Source organism: Zingiber officinale, chromosome 3B (assembly GCF_018446385.1).
Source record: "Zingiber officinale cultivar Zhangliang chromosome 3B, Zo_v1.1, whole genome shotgun sequence".
Taxonomy (NCBI): Eukaryota; Viridiplantae; Streptophyta; class Magnoliopsida; order Zingiberales; family Zingiberaceae; genus Zingiber; species Zingiber officinale.
Window position 1 is genome coordinate 129,082,764 of NC_055991.1, and position 13,489 is coordinate 129,096,252.

Genomic DNA, 13,489 nt, shown 5'->3' on the forward strand with positions numbered 1-13,489 from the left:
ACATATTATAACTTTTGCTACCAATGAAGTCATTTTAAGGAATTTGATACAAATTATACTTCATATTTTTCATTGTTACTACCCTTGGACTATCCACCTAGTCATTCTTATTCTCGTTTGCATGCTCATTTCCCTCTATAAATAGAGTTGTCAATTAATTTTTGTTTACTTTACTTGCTTGCTCACTACCAAAAACTCAAACTTTGTCTTCAACTGTGGTTCTATCCCCAATGCAATCAGAGGGACTTTAGTTACGATTGTTGGTGTTAGGTTTCGAGCACTTTGACCTATCTTGTAATGATAAATAAAGTTTTTATGAATTAAGATTCCATTGCACTAAGTGTTTATGAAATGAGATAAGATTCTAACATTTGGTGCATTAAGATAGTAGGCTTCAAAGCCATCCCATTACAAGGACCCCACTTCTCATAACTAGTTTCTCGATGGCGTGGAATAATAAGTGCATCCATTTATTTGGGAAGTCGATCTATTATGATTAACATAGACAAGCTCAAATCCTAGCCGTGCTTTGAATTCTGGACCAGTTAGTGTAGATCGTTGAGTAAGATATCTGATCTTTTGGGGTTAAGAAGAATTTTATAGATGTAATCACCTTCATCATTGATTATCTTGTTGGTAGATTTAATTTGGTTTCTGATTGAATCAGTAATGAGATGATAGATATTCTGTATGATTAAAAGGATTGAGGACATAAGGATTGAAACACTAGTTTTCTTATTATCTTTTTGCAAAGGAAGCTTGGAGAGCTATCGAGGTAATCAGGACGGGTGATTCTGTCGAACTGACTGGCGGAGGGGAAGATGACTCGAGATGGGTGCGTTACTTGGTAAGCTGTTGAAGTAAAGACATAAATTTGAAGGTGAAAAACCAGTTCTAGACTGACTCATGTTGAAGGTAAAAAGATTTAACAAAGGAAAACAAGTGCAATACAAACTTACAAATGCAGGAAGAGAAAACAAGCTGAAGGTAAAAAAGCTTTAACACGAGGAGGTGAGTTCATAACCCCACTTCATATACTGATTTTAAAACTGCCGAATTCTATGCGATCTCTTCAACTCAGTTTGTTTCCATTTTGAAAAAACAAAAAAGCAGTGTTCTACGAATCAAACAGCTAATTTTTAAAATCAATGTACTACTCCGGCATCAGGTTTGATCCTTTCACTGATCTTGTTCAGTTTCCCCCCTCCTGCAAACAGTTTAACAAAGGTGGTGGTTTTTATATATCAGTCATCATTGACAGCAACAACACACAACTAGATCCAATAAGTAAAAACATACTACTAACGATGGTATCAAAACTTTCTACAAATATCATCAAATATAGCCTAGTTGCTAGATTTTTCAGCAAAATAAGTTTGCTCATATTTGTTTACACAAATGTATAGGAGTAATTGAAATTCTAAATATCAGTTTAATAAATAATGAGTATAAGGGCATTAATCTTTCGCATTAAGAGACATTAATCTTTCGCATTAAGAGACATTGTTACCACTGAACCAATATGCTCAAGTTCATGTATATTTTATAATGATACACATTCCATAGTTAACAACAAAAATCAAGAACATAAAATGCTAAGCTACATGTAATTGGAATACATTCCAATGGTATATAACTAAAAGCCCAAAGGAATATAGGAGAATTTTTCCCTTTAAACTAAAATGTTAGCTTAAACTAAGATATTACCTCCATGTCTGACGTCCATATGTCGAGGTTCCCACGCAGACGCTGCATAATCTCAGCGCTCTCCTTGAACGAATCATCTTGAAGTGTATCCTGCTCTGAATCTGCTTCATCACATGCCTGGTAATAGAAAAAGAGGGCCCATATTAAGAAAGTCCAAAACAAAACACCAAGTCTAACAAAGTGTAAAAATGGAGAAAAAATCAACAGAGAAATGAAAAGCCGGCTGAAAATGATAAATAGCTGGATGCTAATTCGGAACTGCAACTTTAAATTCTTGAATTCAGTAAGCTGAAGAAAAAAAAAGATATGGATTGCTGTTCTAGAAAAAGTGCAATTAACTGGCCTATAGTTTGACAAAGGTGAGATAAGAGGCACAATCCATGTCATCTTGGATGTGGTATGCAATACATGCACCATATCTCTTATGACGAAGGCTAAGGTAGCGCTAAGCTCAATATGGCAATACCCAAGCTACTGCATTTTGTTTGGAAATCAAGTACAAAGAAGCCAGCTATTGCTCTTGAAAAAGTAAAATACAAAAGGACAACATTAAGAAATAATGGAAATTTTTCAGAGAGAAATAGGAGACACGAGGACAAAAAACAGAAGAGTTTAAATCTGAAAAAACAAAACAATCATGGTTTGAGGAGAGTTGATCAAAAGGATTACGTCTAATTATTTGGACTCTGTTAAAGAAATTAGTGTTGCTCCAGAATGAAATTATATGTTTCGGAACAATTAGATGAGATAATGCTATCGAAATTTACATACATTTTTAACAATGTATGAGCTACACCATAAAGGCAATTCCAACTGATATGCTAATATACATTGATAAAGAAACAAACTCAGAAGCAAGGTCAAATTGAATCAAGAAACCCCATAAAGAAACCCCACAAACTCAAAGGCACGGACACATGAATCGCAAATCACTGATCATCTGAACCGAAATAAGAGTCAAGGATGTCCATCCAAAGAGCTTAGTTGCTTACCTGCTTGGCTATACTATGAGCCTTTACTGGAGAATATAGAATCTTGTAGTAGAACACCGAGAAATTTAGTGCCACACCAAGCCGAAGTGGATGTGTAGGTGGGAATTCTGCCCGAGCAGCTTCCTGCCAGAACCAATCAATTATATCATTAAGAATCCCTATACCCTTGCCCTATTAGGAATAATTTGATAATTTCCATCTCGAATGAACAATTATAGCTAATTCAAGATCAAAAGTAGTTTCGTAGTTCGAGACAATCAAATCGTGAATTCAAACGGATGTCAAATCAGGCACATCGAGGACTGGAACAAGAAGTATAAGAACCTGAGCGATCTCGTAGGAAGATAAAGCTTTCTCGACGATGTCCTTGTGCTGTTCATGTCCATTAATCTTGACCTCCGCCAGGTAGCGGTAGTAATCGCCCTTCATCTTAAGGTACAAAACCTTGGAGGCATTGCAGGGAGATTTCGGTATGAGGGTGGTCTCGATGAAGTCGAGGATGCGTCCACAGGTTGATGAAAACTCGGTCTCGATTCGTACGCGAAAGCTTTTGATGCCGGTGAGACGGTTGCTGTTGCCTTGGTTCTCCTGACTCTGCTCGGCTGATGAGATGGTACCAAAGGCGTTGCGAAGGGCGTCGATGACGTTCTTGTAAGCCACCGAAAGGAGGCTGCGCTCCTCCCCCGTGAGCTCCTCCTCCACCGTCGCCGCCAAAGCGACCTTCTCCATATAATCCATCATATTCTCGTACCGATACGTTTGCTCCGCCAACTTGGCCATGTACAAATACTGCTCCCTCGTTGCCGCCATCGCCTCGCCGGAGAGAATTGAAAGATCCTTCTTCTTGGAAGCAAGGGGAAAGAGAAAAGCTGCGGAAGGAAAGAGGCTACGCGGGTAATTTATAGGAGTTTGATGGTAAGATTTAAACGTTTTAGTGGAAGGTAACATTCAAACCCATTGCTTTACCTGTGATATTATTAGACAGAAGAAGAGGCCCGGTTCAACAGGCTGAGTTATCATGAACCCATTCAATGTTTATTACATGCCATTTGATTAAGAGGATCGCATTATCAGACGACTAAGCTAATCAAGAGCCAATTCTTGACTTTATACTCTTTATTTGGCCCTTTGACCTTGTTGGTTTACTCAATTCTTGGTTTGCTTCATCACACTGTCCATAAAATTTGCTTTGCTTATGCGATCCACCTCAAATGTTTGTGTAACAGAGGACTGCAATAGCAACGAGCAAATGAACGATGTTAAAAGGACACAATTAAGCAGCAAAATGACCTTAGTAATAATATGGACTATCAAATATCTTGTCGAAGCAATCGAAATTGCATACTATGACAGAAACAGAGGTGAGCATGTAAACCAGCCATCCATGATTTAGCAGCAGCTAGAAGCCAAGCACTACTCATTGAAAAAACCGAGACAGAAACAAGCATAAGGGTAGTGAGCTCACTCGACCTTCACTTGGAAAACGTCCTTCCCCTCTTCCGGCTTCGGCTTGGGCACCACCACCTTGAGCACGCCGTTCTTCATCTCCGCCTTGATCTGATCCATCTTAAAAGACTCTGGCGGCAGAACGATGCGGCTGCTGTACCTCCGTCCGGTGGTCTCCTCTTCCCCTACCTTTTCTTTTTCTCCGTCGCCCGTCGCTCTGGATCACTAGGGTATTCTGCTCATGCCACACCCTCACACGCTCCTTCCCAAGCCCCGTCATGTCCATTCGCAGGTGCAAAGCATCTTCGTCCTCCCTGACATCACACCCACGGCGAAACCCGCGGGCGGCTTCCCTCTGCCCCACCGAAGCAGAAAAGAACGGGACGTTGTCCAGCATCTGGATCTGATTCATCAGGTTCAGTAGTTGGTTGAGGCTCCGCGTCGAGTTGAACGGATCAAAGTCAAACACATCTGTGATACATAAAAGGCAGACTAATCAACCCCGACTGCAGATCATAAGATGAAAAGCGACGAATGTAAAAAAAAGAAGCAGAAAACAGGGCGGCGTGGAATGAGCTGACGACTACCTTGGAAGGAAGGGAAATCAGAGCGGTTGCCGGAGTCGGAGCGGCGTTCGAAGGCACGATCGTCGCCATCGACCTGAAGTAGAGCGCTGGCGTTGAAGGAGCGAGTAGTGGTAGCAGCAGCGAAGGGGGCGGGCATGAGGCGGCTAACTGGTACGGCGATGGGTAGCTTCTTCACGAGCTTCGAAGCAACGCCATTTCTGAGAGCTATGAAGCCGGCCATTCTCGATCACCAACAGAGAAGCGATATTCGTAGTTAGCGTTTGGGTCGGTGCGAGAACGGAACAGAACGGATACGTGGGGTTTAAATAGGAGTACGAGGGTTTCAGGGAAGGAAGAGGAGCCAGTGGGGTAGCTGTTTCTGAAGCAACAGGCACCATGATAGAATGTTCTGGAGTAATCCGGCCTTTCCCATCTCACAGTCACAGTATTGGACGATGATCACAAGAACGCATAATTTGTTACGTGTATTTGAGATAGGGGTATAAATGAGTTATTCAAAATTCTATTAGGTAAAAGTTTACTTCAACTCGTTTAATAAGACTCATTAAAATAAATAATATTTAATTCATTAATTCGTAAATATTTTGTTAAGTTTACAAATCAATTTTTAAATAAAAAATTAAAAATTTTGATATTAAATTGATAGATTTATAAATATATTAAATTTATTTATTAAAATAAAATTATTAATATTATAATTTTCTCTAAATATATATTGATACGGTGATGAGGGATCCATCCAGTGGAGGGTCATTGCCACGGTGAAGGTCAAAGGTCAAAGTCAGGGCGATCAACGCCCTTGTATCACCTGTCAGTCGCGCGACCCACTCGTCCGACCAGGATAGAGAAGGTCCAATCCAACATCATCATAGCTCGGTCACATACCGAACTTCTGACGCTCAAGAGAAGTGTCGGTGAGGCACACGCCAAGCGGCCAGCCCGCTCGGACTTACATCAAACCTCGGAACTAGCCAAGCGGAGCAACGACCGAGCATATTACATTCAAAGCAGAATTCGGACAGTGGGAGGTTGGCCGAGCGACCATCCCGCTCGACCCGAGAACGATAGTGTCCAGACGGCTGATGGTTGGCCGAACGGCTCACTCGCTCGACCCAGTAACAGACAAAAGGACGATCTTGCGATATCCTTCTGGGAGCCCGTGCCATTGACAGACGGCATGGTTGACAGCATGGTCAGGCAGTGGATCGTACGACAGAAACTTTCACTGTCACGTCAGAGATATGCCCGGGTCGTTAAGTTATGATGTCAGGGGCACTTTCCTGACATGTCTTTTCAGAGAAAACTTTGAGAAGCGTACAGACCTCAAGGAGCGTGCACACGCACCCCCGGCACCCTATATAAAGGGCCCCAAGCTTCAATAGAGGTATGTTAGTTTTTATTATAGTCACACTATTACTATGCTTCTCTTACTCTGCTTCTTTGCTTCCACACCGTCGGTGATTGATTTGAGCGTCAAAGGGCCATCGCCGGGAACCCCTCCCCGGCTAGGCACTAACGCTACTGTGGTTGCAGGTCCCCCTAGTTCGGAGTCCACGCATGGTCAATAGGAGTGCCACGTCCCCAGCATCCATCACCTTGACTCTCGGACAGGATCAAATTTGGCGTCGTCTGTGGGAACGCAACCTGCATCCGAGCCGAGAAGATGGAGGATGCTGGACGACTTCACACGATGACGCTCACCCAAGAGGAGCTCGACATGCTCGAGCACAGAAGATAGTCGAGCAGCAGCAGCAAAAGGCACTAGCCGATCGACTGACACAGCAGGCAACATCAGCATTAGGGGGCCGAGCGGCGCACAAGGATCAACCGGAATAACTCTCCATCTGGGGACAAAACAGAGGGCCGATCGACACCCATGGGGAGACACCGCCTGCCCCGCTACTATTCCACCGGGCTCTGTTCCAAACACCCTCGGAGATCACGTAGGCAAATCAAGGACGGGTGGTCCTCTTTAGACGAAGTGCCCGTTCGAGATGCACGGAAAGAAAAGGCGCCTTGAGGCGACGCGTCTCCTGAACGGATCAACCGCCAATCCTTTGAAACAATATTGCACGACCCATTGCCAAGGCACTACGCTCCACTGGTGATTGAAGAGTACAACGGATCGACAGACCCGGATGATCATTTGGGTAAGTTCGACAACGTGGCTACACTTCACCAATACACGGATGGGGTGAAGTGCCAAGTCTTCCTCACCACACTCTCCGGATCGACACAATGCTGGTTCAGAGACTGCCGAATGGATTGATACGAAGCTCCAAGGATTTTTGAACGACCTTCCTACATCATTTCGCGAGCAACATGCGCTACCAGAAGACGAATATCAGTTTGTTTTCCTTGAAGCAAGGGCCGAGAGAAACTTTCCGAGCGTACATCCAGCGCTTCAACCAGGTAACTATGGACATTCCCTCGGTCTCATCCGAGACTATGATGAATGCCTTTACACAGGGGCTCGTCGAGGGAGATTTCTTTCGGTCGCTTATCAGAAAGCCGCCCCACAACTACGACCACATGCTCAAGAAGGCTAATGAGTACATAAATGTGGAGGAGGCCCAGGCAACAAGAAGGAAGGAGTCACCAGCCGAACCCTAGGCGCCGACCGAACGTCGACCGTCGAGCAGCCACCAACCGCAGAGGGGGCCAAGAGCCGAAGGCTGGCCACATCAGGAAACAAGGGCGCATGCTATGCATTATGTGGCTTCCGACCGGCCAAAGATATCAAAAGGCAAGGTATGGATGCCTATGTTTTACTCCTTCCACCAGTCGACGTCACACAACACATGTGAATGTCGCGGCCTGACGCCGATCGCCAGGCCAACCCCGAGGGGCTATCGTCACCGATCTCCCTCTCCCGACTGGCGACACGGGCATCAATCTGTCAGGCGGCGGGAAGATGCAAGAAGATCACCCGAGCGACAACACTATCATCAGCAAAGGGAAAGTGTCAATCATCCCCTAGCCTCTCACGTGCAAAACATGCCATCCGCTCGAGAGGAGGAAAACAGAAGCAATGCCGCTCGGGGAGAAATAAACATCATCATCGGTGGACCAACCAGCAGTGACTCTAACCGAGCCAGGAAGTCATACGCTCGACGGCTGGAGATTCATGCCATAGGATGTAGCCGAGAGAAGGCGAACGGGTCCGAAATCAGCTTCGAATCCTGGGACTTCGAGAGCATAGAAGTCCCCCATGATGACGCTCTCATCATTTGAGCGGTAATTGTAAATTATACCATTCACCGAATTTTTGTTGACACAGGAAGCTCAGTAAACATAATCTTCAAGAAGGCTTTCGATCAGCTCCAGATCGACCAAGGTGAGCTACTGCCAATGATGACCCCACTGTACAGGTTCACGGGTAATAAGGTTTTGCCAATCGGCCAAACCAAGTTGGCCATATCACTCGGAGAGGAGCCACTCAGGAGAACCAGGACCATAAACTTCATTGTGGTAGACGCCTCCTCAGCTTACAATGTCATCCTGAGCCGACCGACCCTCAATGAGTTCCGGGTAATAGTCTCAACCTACTGCCAAAAGATCAAATTCCCGGTAGACGACCGGGTCGGGGAAGTTAAAGGTGACCAGTTGACCGCCCGATGTTGCTATGTCGAGATGGTCAAGACCGAGGCCAAGTCCACTCGAAAAACTCCCCGGCTAAAGGTAAACACAATCATCGAAAAATCACCTACCCTAGTCTATGAAGAAAAAGAGGAAGTCCAAATCCATCCCGGTCGAACGGAGGCAACAACTTTCATATCATCTGATCTGGAAGCCGAGCAGAAGGTGGAGCTGATCGCCTGCCTCCAGCAAAACCACTATGTATTCGCGTGGTCGACGCAGGAGCTTCCTGGGATTTCCCCGAGCGTCACGCAACACGAACTTCATGTCCGACCAGACGCTCGGCCAGTAAAGTAGAGAAAGAGAGACTTCAGTGCCGAACAAAATCTAATCATCCGGACAGAAATAGAGAAGCTGCTGGAGGTCGACCACATACGGGAAGTTCAATTCCCGAGCTGGCTCGCAAATGTCGTGCTGGTCTCGAAGTCGGGCAACAAGTGGCGAGTCTGCATCAGCTTCTGGGACCTCAACAAAGCATGCCCAAAGGACTTCTACCCGCTGCCTCGGATTGATTAGATGGTAGACTCCACTGCTGGGTGCGAGCTGATATGCATGCTGGATGCGTATCAATAGGGTACCACCAAGTGCCGCTCGCCTAAGAAGATCAGGAAAAGGTCATCTTCATTACGGTCGATGGAACGTACTGTTACAATGTTATACCGTTCAGACTGAAGAATGCCAAAGCTACTTATCAGAGGCTGATGAATAAAGTGTTCCGACGGCAGATCGACCGTAACATGTAGGTATACGTCGATGACATATTAATCAAATCCCTCCGAGCTGTTAACCTGTGTGTAGATATCAAGGAGACCTGCCAGACACTCAGGATATACGGAATCAAGTTGAATCCAAACAAGTGTCTGTTTGGCGTAAAAAGCGGGCGATTCTTGGGCTACATCGTAATTAAGCGGGGTATCGAGGTAAACTCCAGCAAAGTAAAAGCACTACAAGGCATGCCGCCGCCTAGAAATTTGAGGTAAGCCCAACGTCTCACTGGTTGGATAACTGCACTATCTCGGTTCATCTCCAAATCATCCGATTGGTGCTTGCCATTCTTCAAGATACTGCGCCAAGCCACCAAATTCCAGTGGGATGAAGAGTGCGACCGGGCATTCGAAGAACTCAAGGCGTACCTCAATTCTCTGCCTGTACTAGCTAAGCCACTTGTCGGCGAGCCCCTCCAAATTTACCTGTCGTCGACCAAGCATCCAGTCGGTTTTCCCCTAATTAAGCAGAACGGGGAGGAACAACCGGTGTAATTCCTAAGTCATATATTGAAAGATGCTGAATCCCGATACAACGGTCTCGAGAAGTTGGCTTATGCATTGGTACTCGCCGCTCGGATGCTTCACCCGTACTTCATCGCTCACTCCATCATTATAATGACCAATAGCCCCTTGGGACGAGTCATTCTCAATCTAGAAGCGTCCGGACGGCTAATCAAATGGACGACAGAGCTCAGCGAGTTCGACATCCAGTATCAACCCTAAACGGCCATCAAAGCGCAGTCCTTGGCGGATTTCATTACCGAGGTACAAAATCCTAAGCCAGAAGTCGTTTGGAGGATATATGTGAATGGTTCGTCTACTCGGCAGGAGAGCGGGGTCGGCATATTGCTCATCTCCTCCCAAGAGGAGAGGATGCAGCTGTCCGTTCGGTTGGACTATAGGGCAACAAACAATGAACCCGAATACGAGGCGCTCATAGCCGGCCTACAAGCCACCCGGCACGTCGGAGCCATCAAGGTCCTCATCCACTCAGACTCTTAATTGGTCGCTCAGCAGTTGACCGGGACATTCGAGATAAATAACATGCGACTCAAACTCTATGCCGAAGCCTTCGAAAAACTAAAGGCCAACTTTCGGGAGGTCGTCATAGATCCCCCGGTCGGAGAACCAGGCTGCAGACGAGCTGGCCAAATTAGCCAACTCGTTATCACCGATCGTCATAGCACAACTGATAGAGCAGGTATCCCTAGTGGCTTATATTGACCTAATGGAGGGACTTACCTTCCCAAATGATTGGAGGTCGACATTGATAGAGTTTTTGAGGTCGGGAGCTACACCGTCTGATCAGGAGAGGCTCGCTTGTTTAGGAGAAGGGCTGGTCGATTCACCCTGATCGGGGATCAGCTCTACAAGAAGGACTTCTCTAGGCCTCTACTTAAATGCGTCGGATCGGAGGACACTGACTACATACTACGGGAGGTACATCAAGGATCCTGTGGAGGACACCCGGGCAACCATTCATTGGCAATAAAAAGATTCTACTGGTCGGATACTTCTGGCCGACCCTCCAAGAGGATGCCGCTCGGATGGTGGCTACCTGTCTGTCTTGGCAGAAATATCATAGCCTCTCGCACTGACCGCCCGAGGAGATGAAGGCGTCCACAGTCTCTTGCCCTTTCGACCAGTGGGGCATGGACATTGTTGGGTCATTCCCCATCGCAATAGGTCAGCGGAAGTTCTTGCTCGTCGCAGTGGATTATTTCTCCAAATGGGTCAAAGCCGAGTCACTGGCAAGAATAATAGAACAGATGGTCATAAAATTCATCTAGCAGCACATCATCTGTCGGTTCGGCATCCCACACCGGCTCGCCTCAGATAATGGAAGGCAATTCATCGGTCAGAAACTCAGAGAATGGTGCGGAGGGTATGATATTTAGCAAGCATTCACTTTAGCAGCCTACCCTCAGAGCAACGGATAAGCAGAGGTCACCAACCGCGAAATTCTTTGAATCCTACGCGCTCGGCTGGACCACGTTGGAGGGAGTTGGGTATATGAACTACTCAGCATGCTGTGGGAGATCCGTACGACTCCTAAAGAAGGAACCGAGGCAACCCCTTTCCACCTGATATATGACGGCGAAGCGGTCATCCCCATTGAAGTCGAAGTTGAATCTGATCAGATACAACACTACAGCGAGGAAAACGCTGAGCGGAGGCTTCTGGAGCTAGACTTAGTGGACGAAGCTCGCGTAAAAGTTGTCGTCCGGTTAATGGCATACTAGCAGAGGATGAAGCAGAGCTACAATCGGAGGGTGATCCCAAGATCTTTCCAGGTCGGTGACCTGATATGGAAGAAAGTGAAGCCGGTCGGTGACATCAGCAAGCTGAAGGCCCCATGGGCCGGACCCTTCAAGGTCATGGAGAAGCTTCGGTCAGGCGCCTGCTACTTGGAGGATGATGACGGACGACGACTAGAGCGGCCATGGAGCGCGAACCATCTCCAGCCATACCGAGCCGGGTGAGAGGTGCATCCTGTTACAGTTAATCTCTTTGCATCCTTGAACTTTTTGCATACAGGACAAGAGTAAAAACAATGGGTTTCTAAGCTCTGTACCGAACGACACGACAAATCATCGAGCGGCGATGTTAAATGCTTGTCTCCATCGATGGTAGAGTGACAGCCTTAAACCCAAGTCTTCGTCAAATCGTCAAGCAGCAACGTTAAACGCTTGTCTCCATCGACGGTCGAGCTGCGACCTTAAACCCAAGTCTTCGCCAAATCGTCGAGTGGCGACGTTAAAGGCTTGTCTCCATCGGCGGTCGAGCGGCGACCTTAAACCCAAGTCTTCGTCAAATCATCGAACGACAACGTTAAATGCTTATTTCCATCGACGACCGAGCAACGACCTTAAACCCAAGTCTTCATCAAATCATCGAGCGGCGACGTTAAACCCGAGAGAAGGTATAAACCTTCCTCAATTCCTTCAATGGCACTCGTATGGCTGAGTGGCTAGCCGCAGAAACATCGCTTAGGCAAGCATCCTCGAAGGTGCTGTCCGTTCGGGGTGATATGCACAAACACCATAAAGGGTTAAAGGCAGTCATACAAGGAGAATTATAAAAAGAAAGTTCCGCTGAATGGGCGAACATTCATTGCAAAAAAGGGGGTGCACCACCAAACGGGCAGGCTTACATTCAAAAAGAAAATTTTCTATAAGATGGACGCTCAACCTCACTCTAGATAATCAAAAATGTCATCAAGCAGTGAGTCATTCAGCTTGCTGCGATTGATGACGCTATCCATCAGTGCGGTGGGAAGATGGTCGTCCGCCTTGAGCTGCTGGAGCATCCCGTCAATAGGCAACTTGAAGATCCGGACGATCCGTTGGTCGACCTTATCAGTGAATTTGTTCGAGCGAAGGTAAGCATGCTTCAGCACTTCAAGCCTGCCCGGTTCGCCTTCTTGATATGTTGCCAGAGCTGAGCGGGAGGCTTCCAAAGCATCCTCAGCAGCTTTGAGCTTCCCCTGAAGAGAGGCCTCCACAGCTGAGCGACTATTCCATTCGGTGACCAGGAAGTCCTCAGCTTCCTTGAGCTTCTGGGCAAGAGCCCGGGCTTGTTGGTTCTTTAGCTCTAAATCATTGATAGCTCGGTTCTTCCTCACTGTGGCTGACTCGATTTTCTTATCAAAAGTGCTAACCTGTGTGTTGAGCCAATCCAGCATAACTTCCTGGTTAGCCGTCTTTTGCCGCTTGGCTTCGAGGAGCTTGTTGGCCTTCTCCAGGTCGGCCTTCAATTGGGTGACATTAGTAATAGGCGCCCCTTGGGAGGGATGCACCACTCGAGATCTTAAGCTTCTTCAGCTCATCCTCCACAAAAGTGAGCCGTTGGCACATGACTATGCTTTCCATCCAGTACTGCAGGCGAATGGGAAAACGTTAACGTCGATCGGAGGTAAATCATGAATTGGTAGTAAAATACATACCCTGATGGACATTTGCAGATGGCTGTTGGCGAGGGCCCCAGGGGGCATCGTCGCAGCTCGCTCCCTAGCTTCCTCCCAAATGTCGGCGAGCGGCTCGCGGATGAGGGTTTTGTGCTCGGGAATGCGAGGCTGGACACTCAGCTCAAGGTAATCCTCTGTTGGTAGGGGGAGGATTGCCGTCACAGATCACCAACCGCTTGGGGCCGACTGGGAAGAGGCCATCGGACCGGAAGGTGGGGCCGTGGACGCGGGGAGGATACTGGATCGCAAAACCCTTCATTGGGTCAGGGGCAGAAAGGCGATCGGTTGTACATCGATGGTCTCTGGAGTTAGCTCAGCCAGGGACGACGCCCGATCAGATGAAGTGGCCTTCGCCGTTTCCGAGATGGCCATGGGAGATGAAGT

The 13,489-nt window shown here is 46.9% G+C and overlaps 1 protein-coding gene and 1 pseudogene across 2 annotated transcripts; both read right to left on the bottom strand.

Moving 5' to 3' along the window:
* Positions 1–907: 907 nt before the first annotated feature.
* LOC121967699 (14-3-3-like protein F) lies at positions 908–4,503 on the bottom strand. 2 transcript variants are annotated; one of them, XM_042518089.1, is made up of 6 exons: positions 4,170–4,503; positions 3,666–3,929; positions 3,024–3,568; positions 2,700–2,822; positions 1,708–1,824; positions 908–1,207 (listed from the first exon to the last, which is right to left on the bottom strand). In XM_042518089.1, exons 3-6 carry the CDS (start codon positions 3,507–3,509, stop codon positions 1,193–1,195), a joined length of 741 nt encoding a protein of 246 aa, XP_042374023.1. In that variant the 5' UTR covers positions 3,510–3,568; positions 3,666–3,929; positions 4,170–4,503; the 3' UTR covers positions 908–1,192. The 2 variants fall into 2 exon arrangements, with proteins under 2 accessions (XP_042374023.1, XP_042374024.1); XM_042518090.1 differs by having other exon boundaries at positions 3,024–3,585.
* Positions 4,161–5,004, bottom strand: LOC121967700 (annotated as a pseudogene).
* Between the last annotated feature and the right edge of the window lie 8,485 nt (positions 5,005–13,489).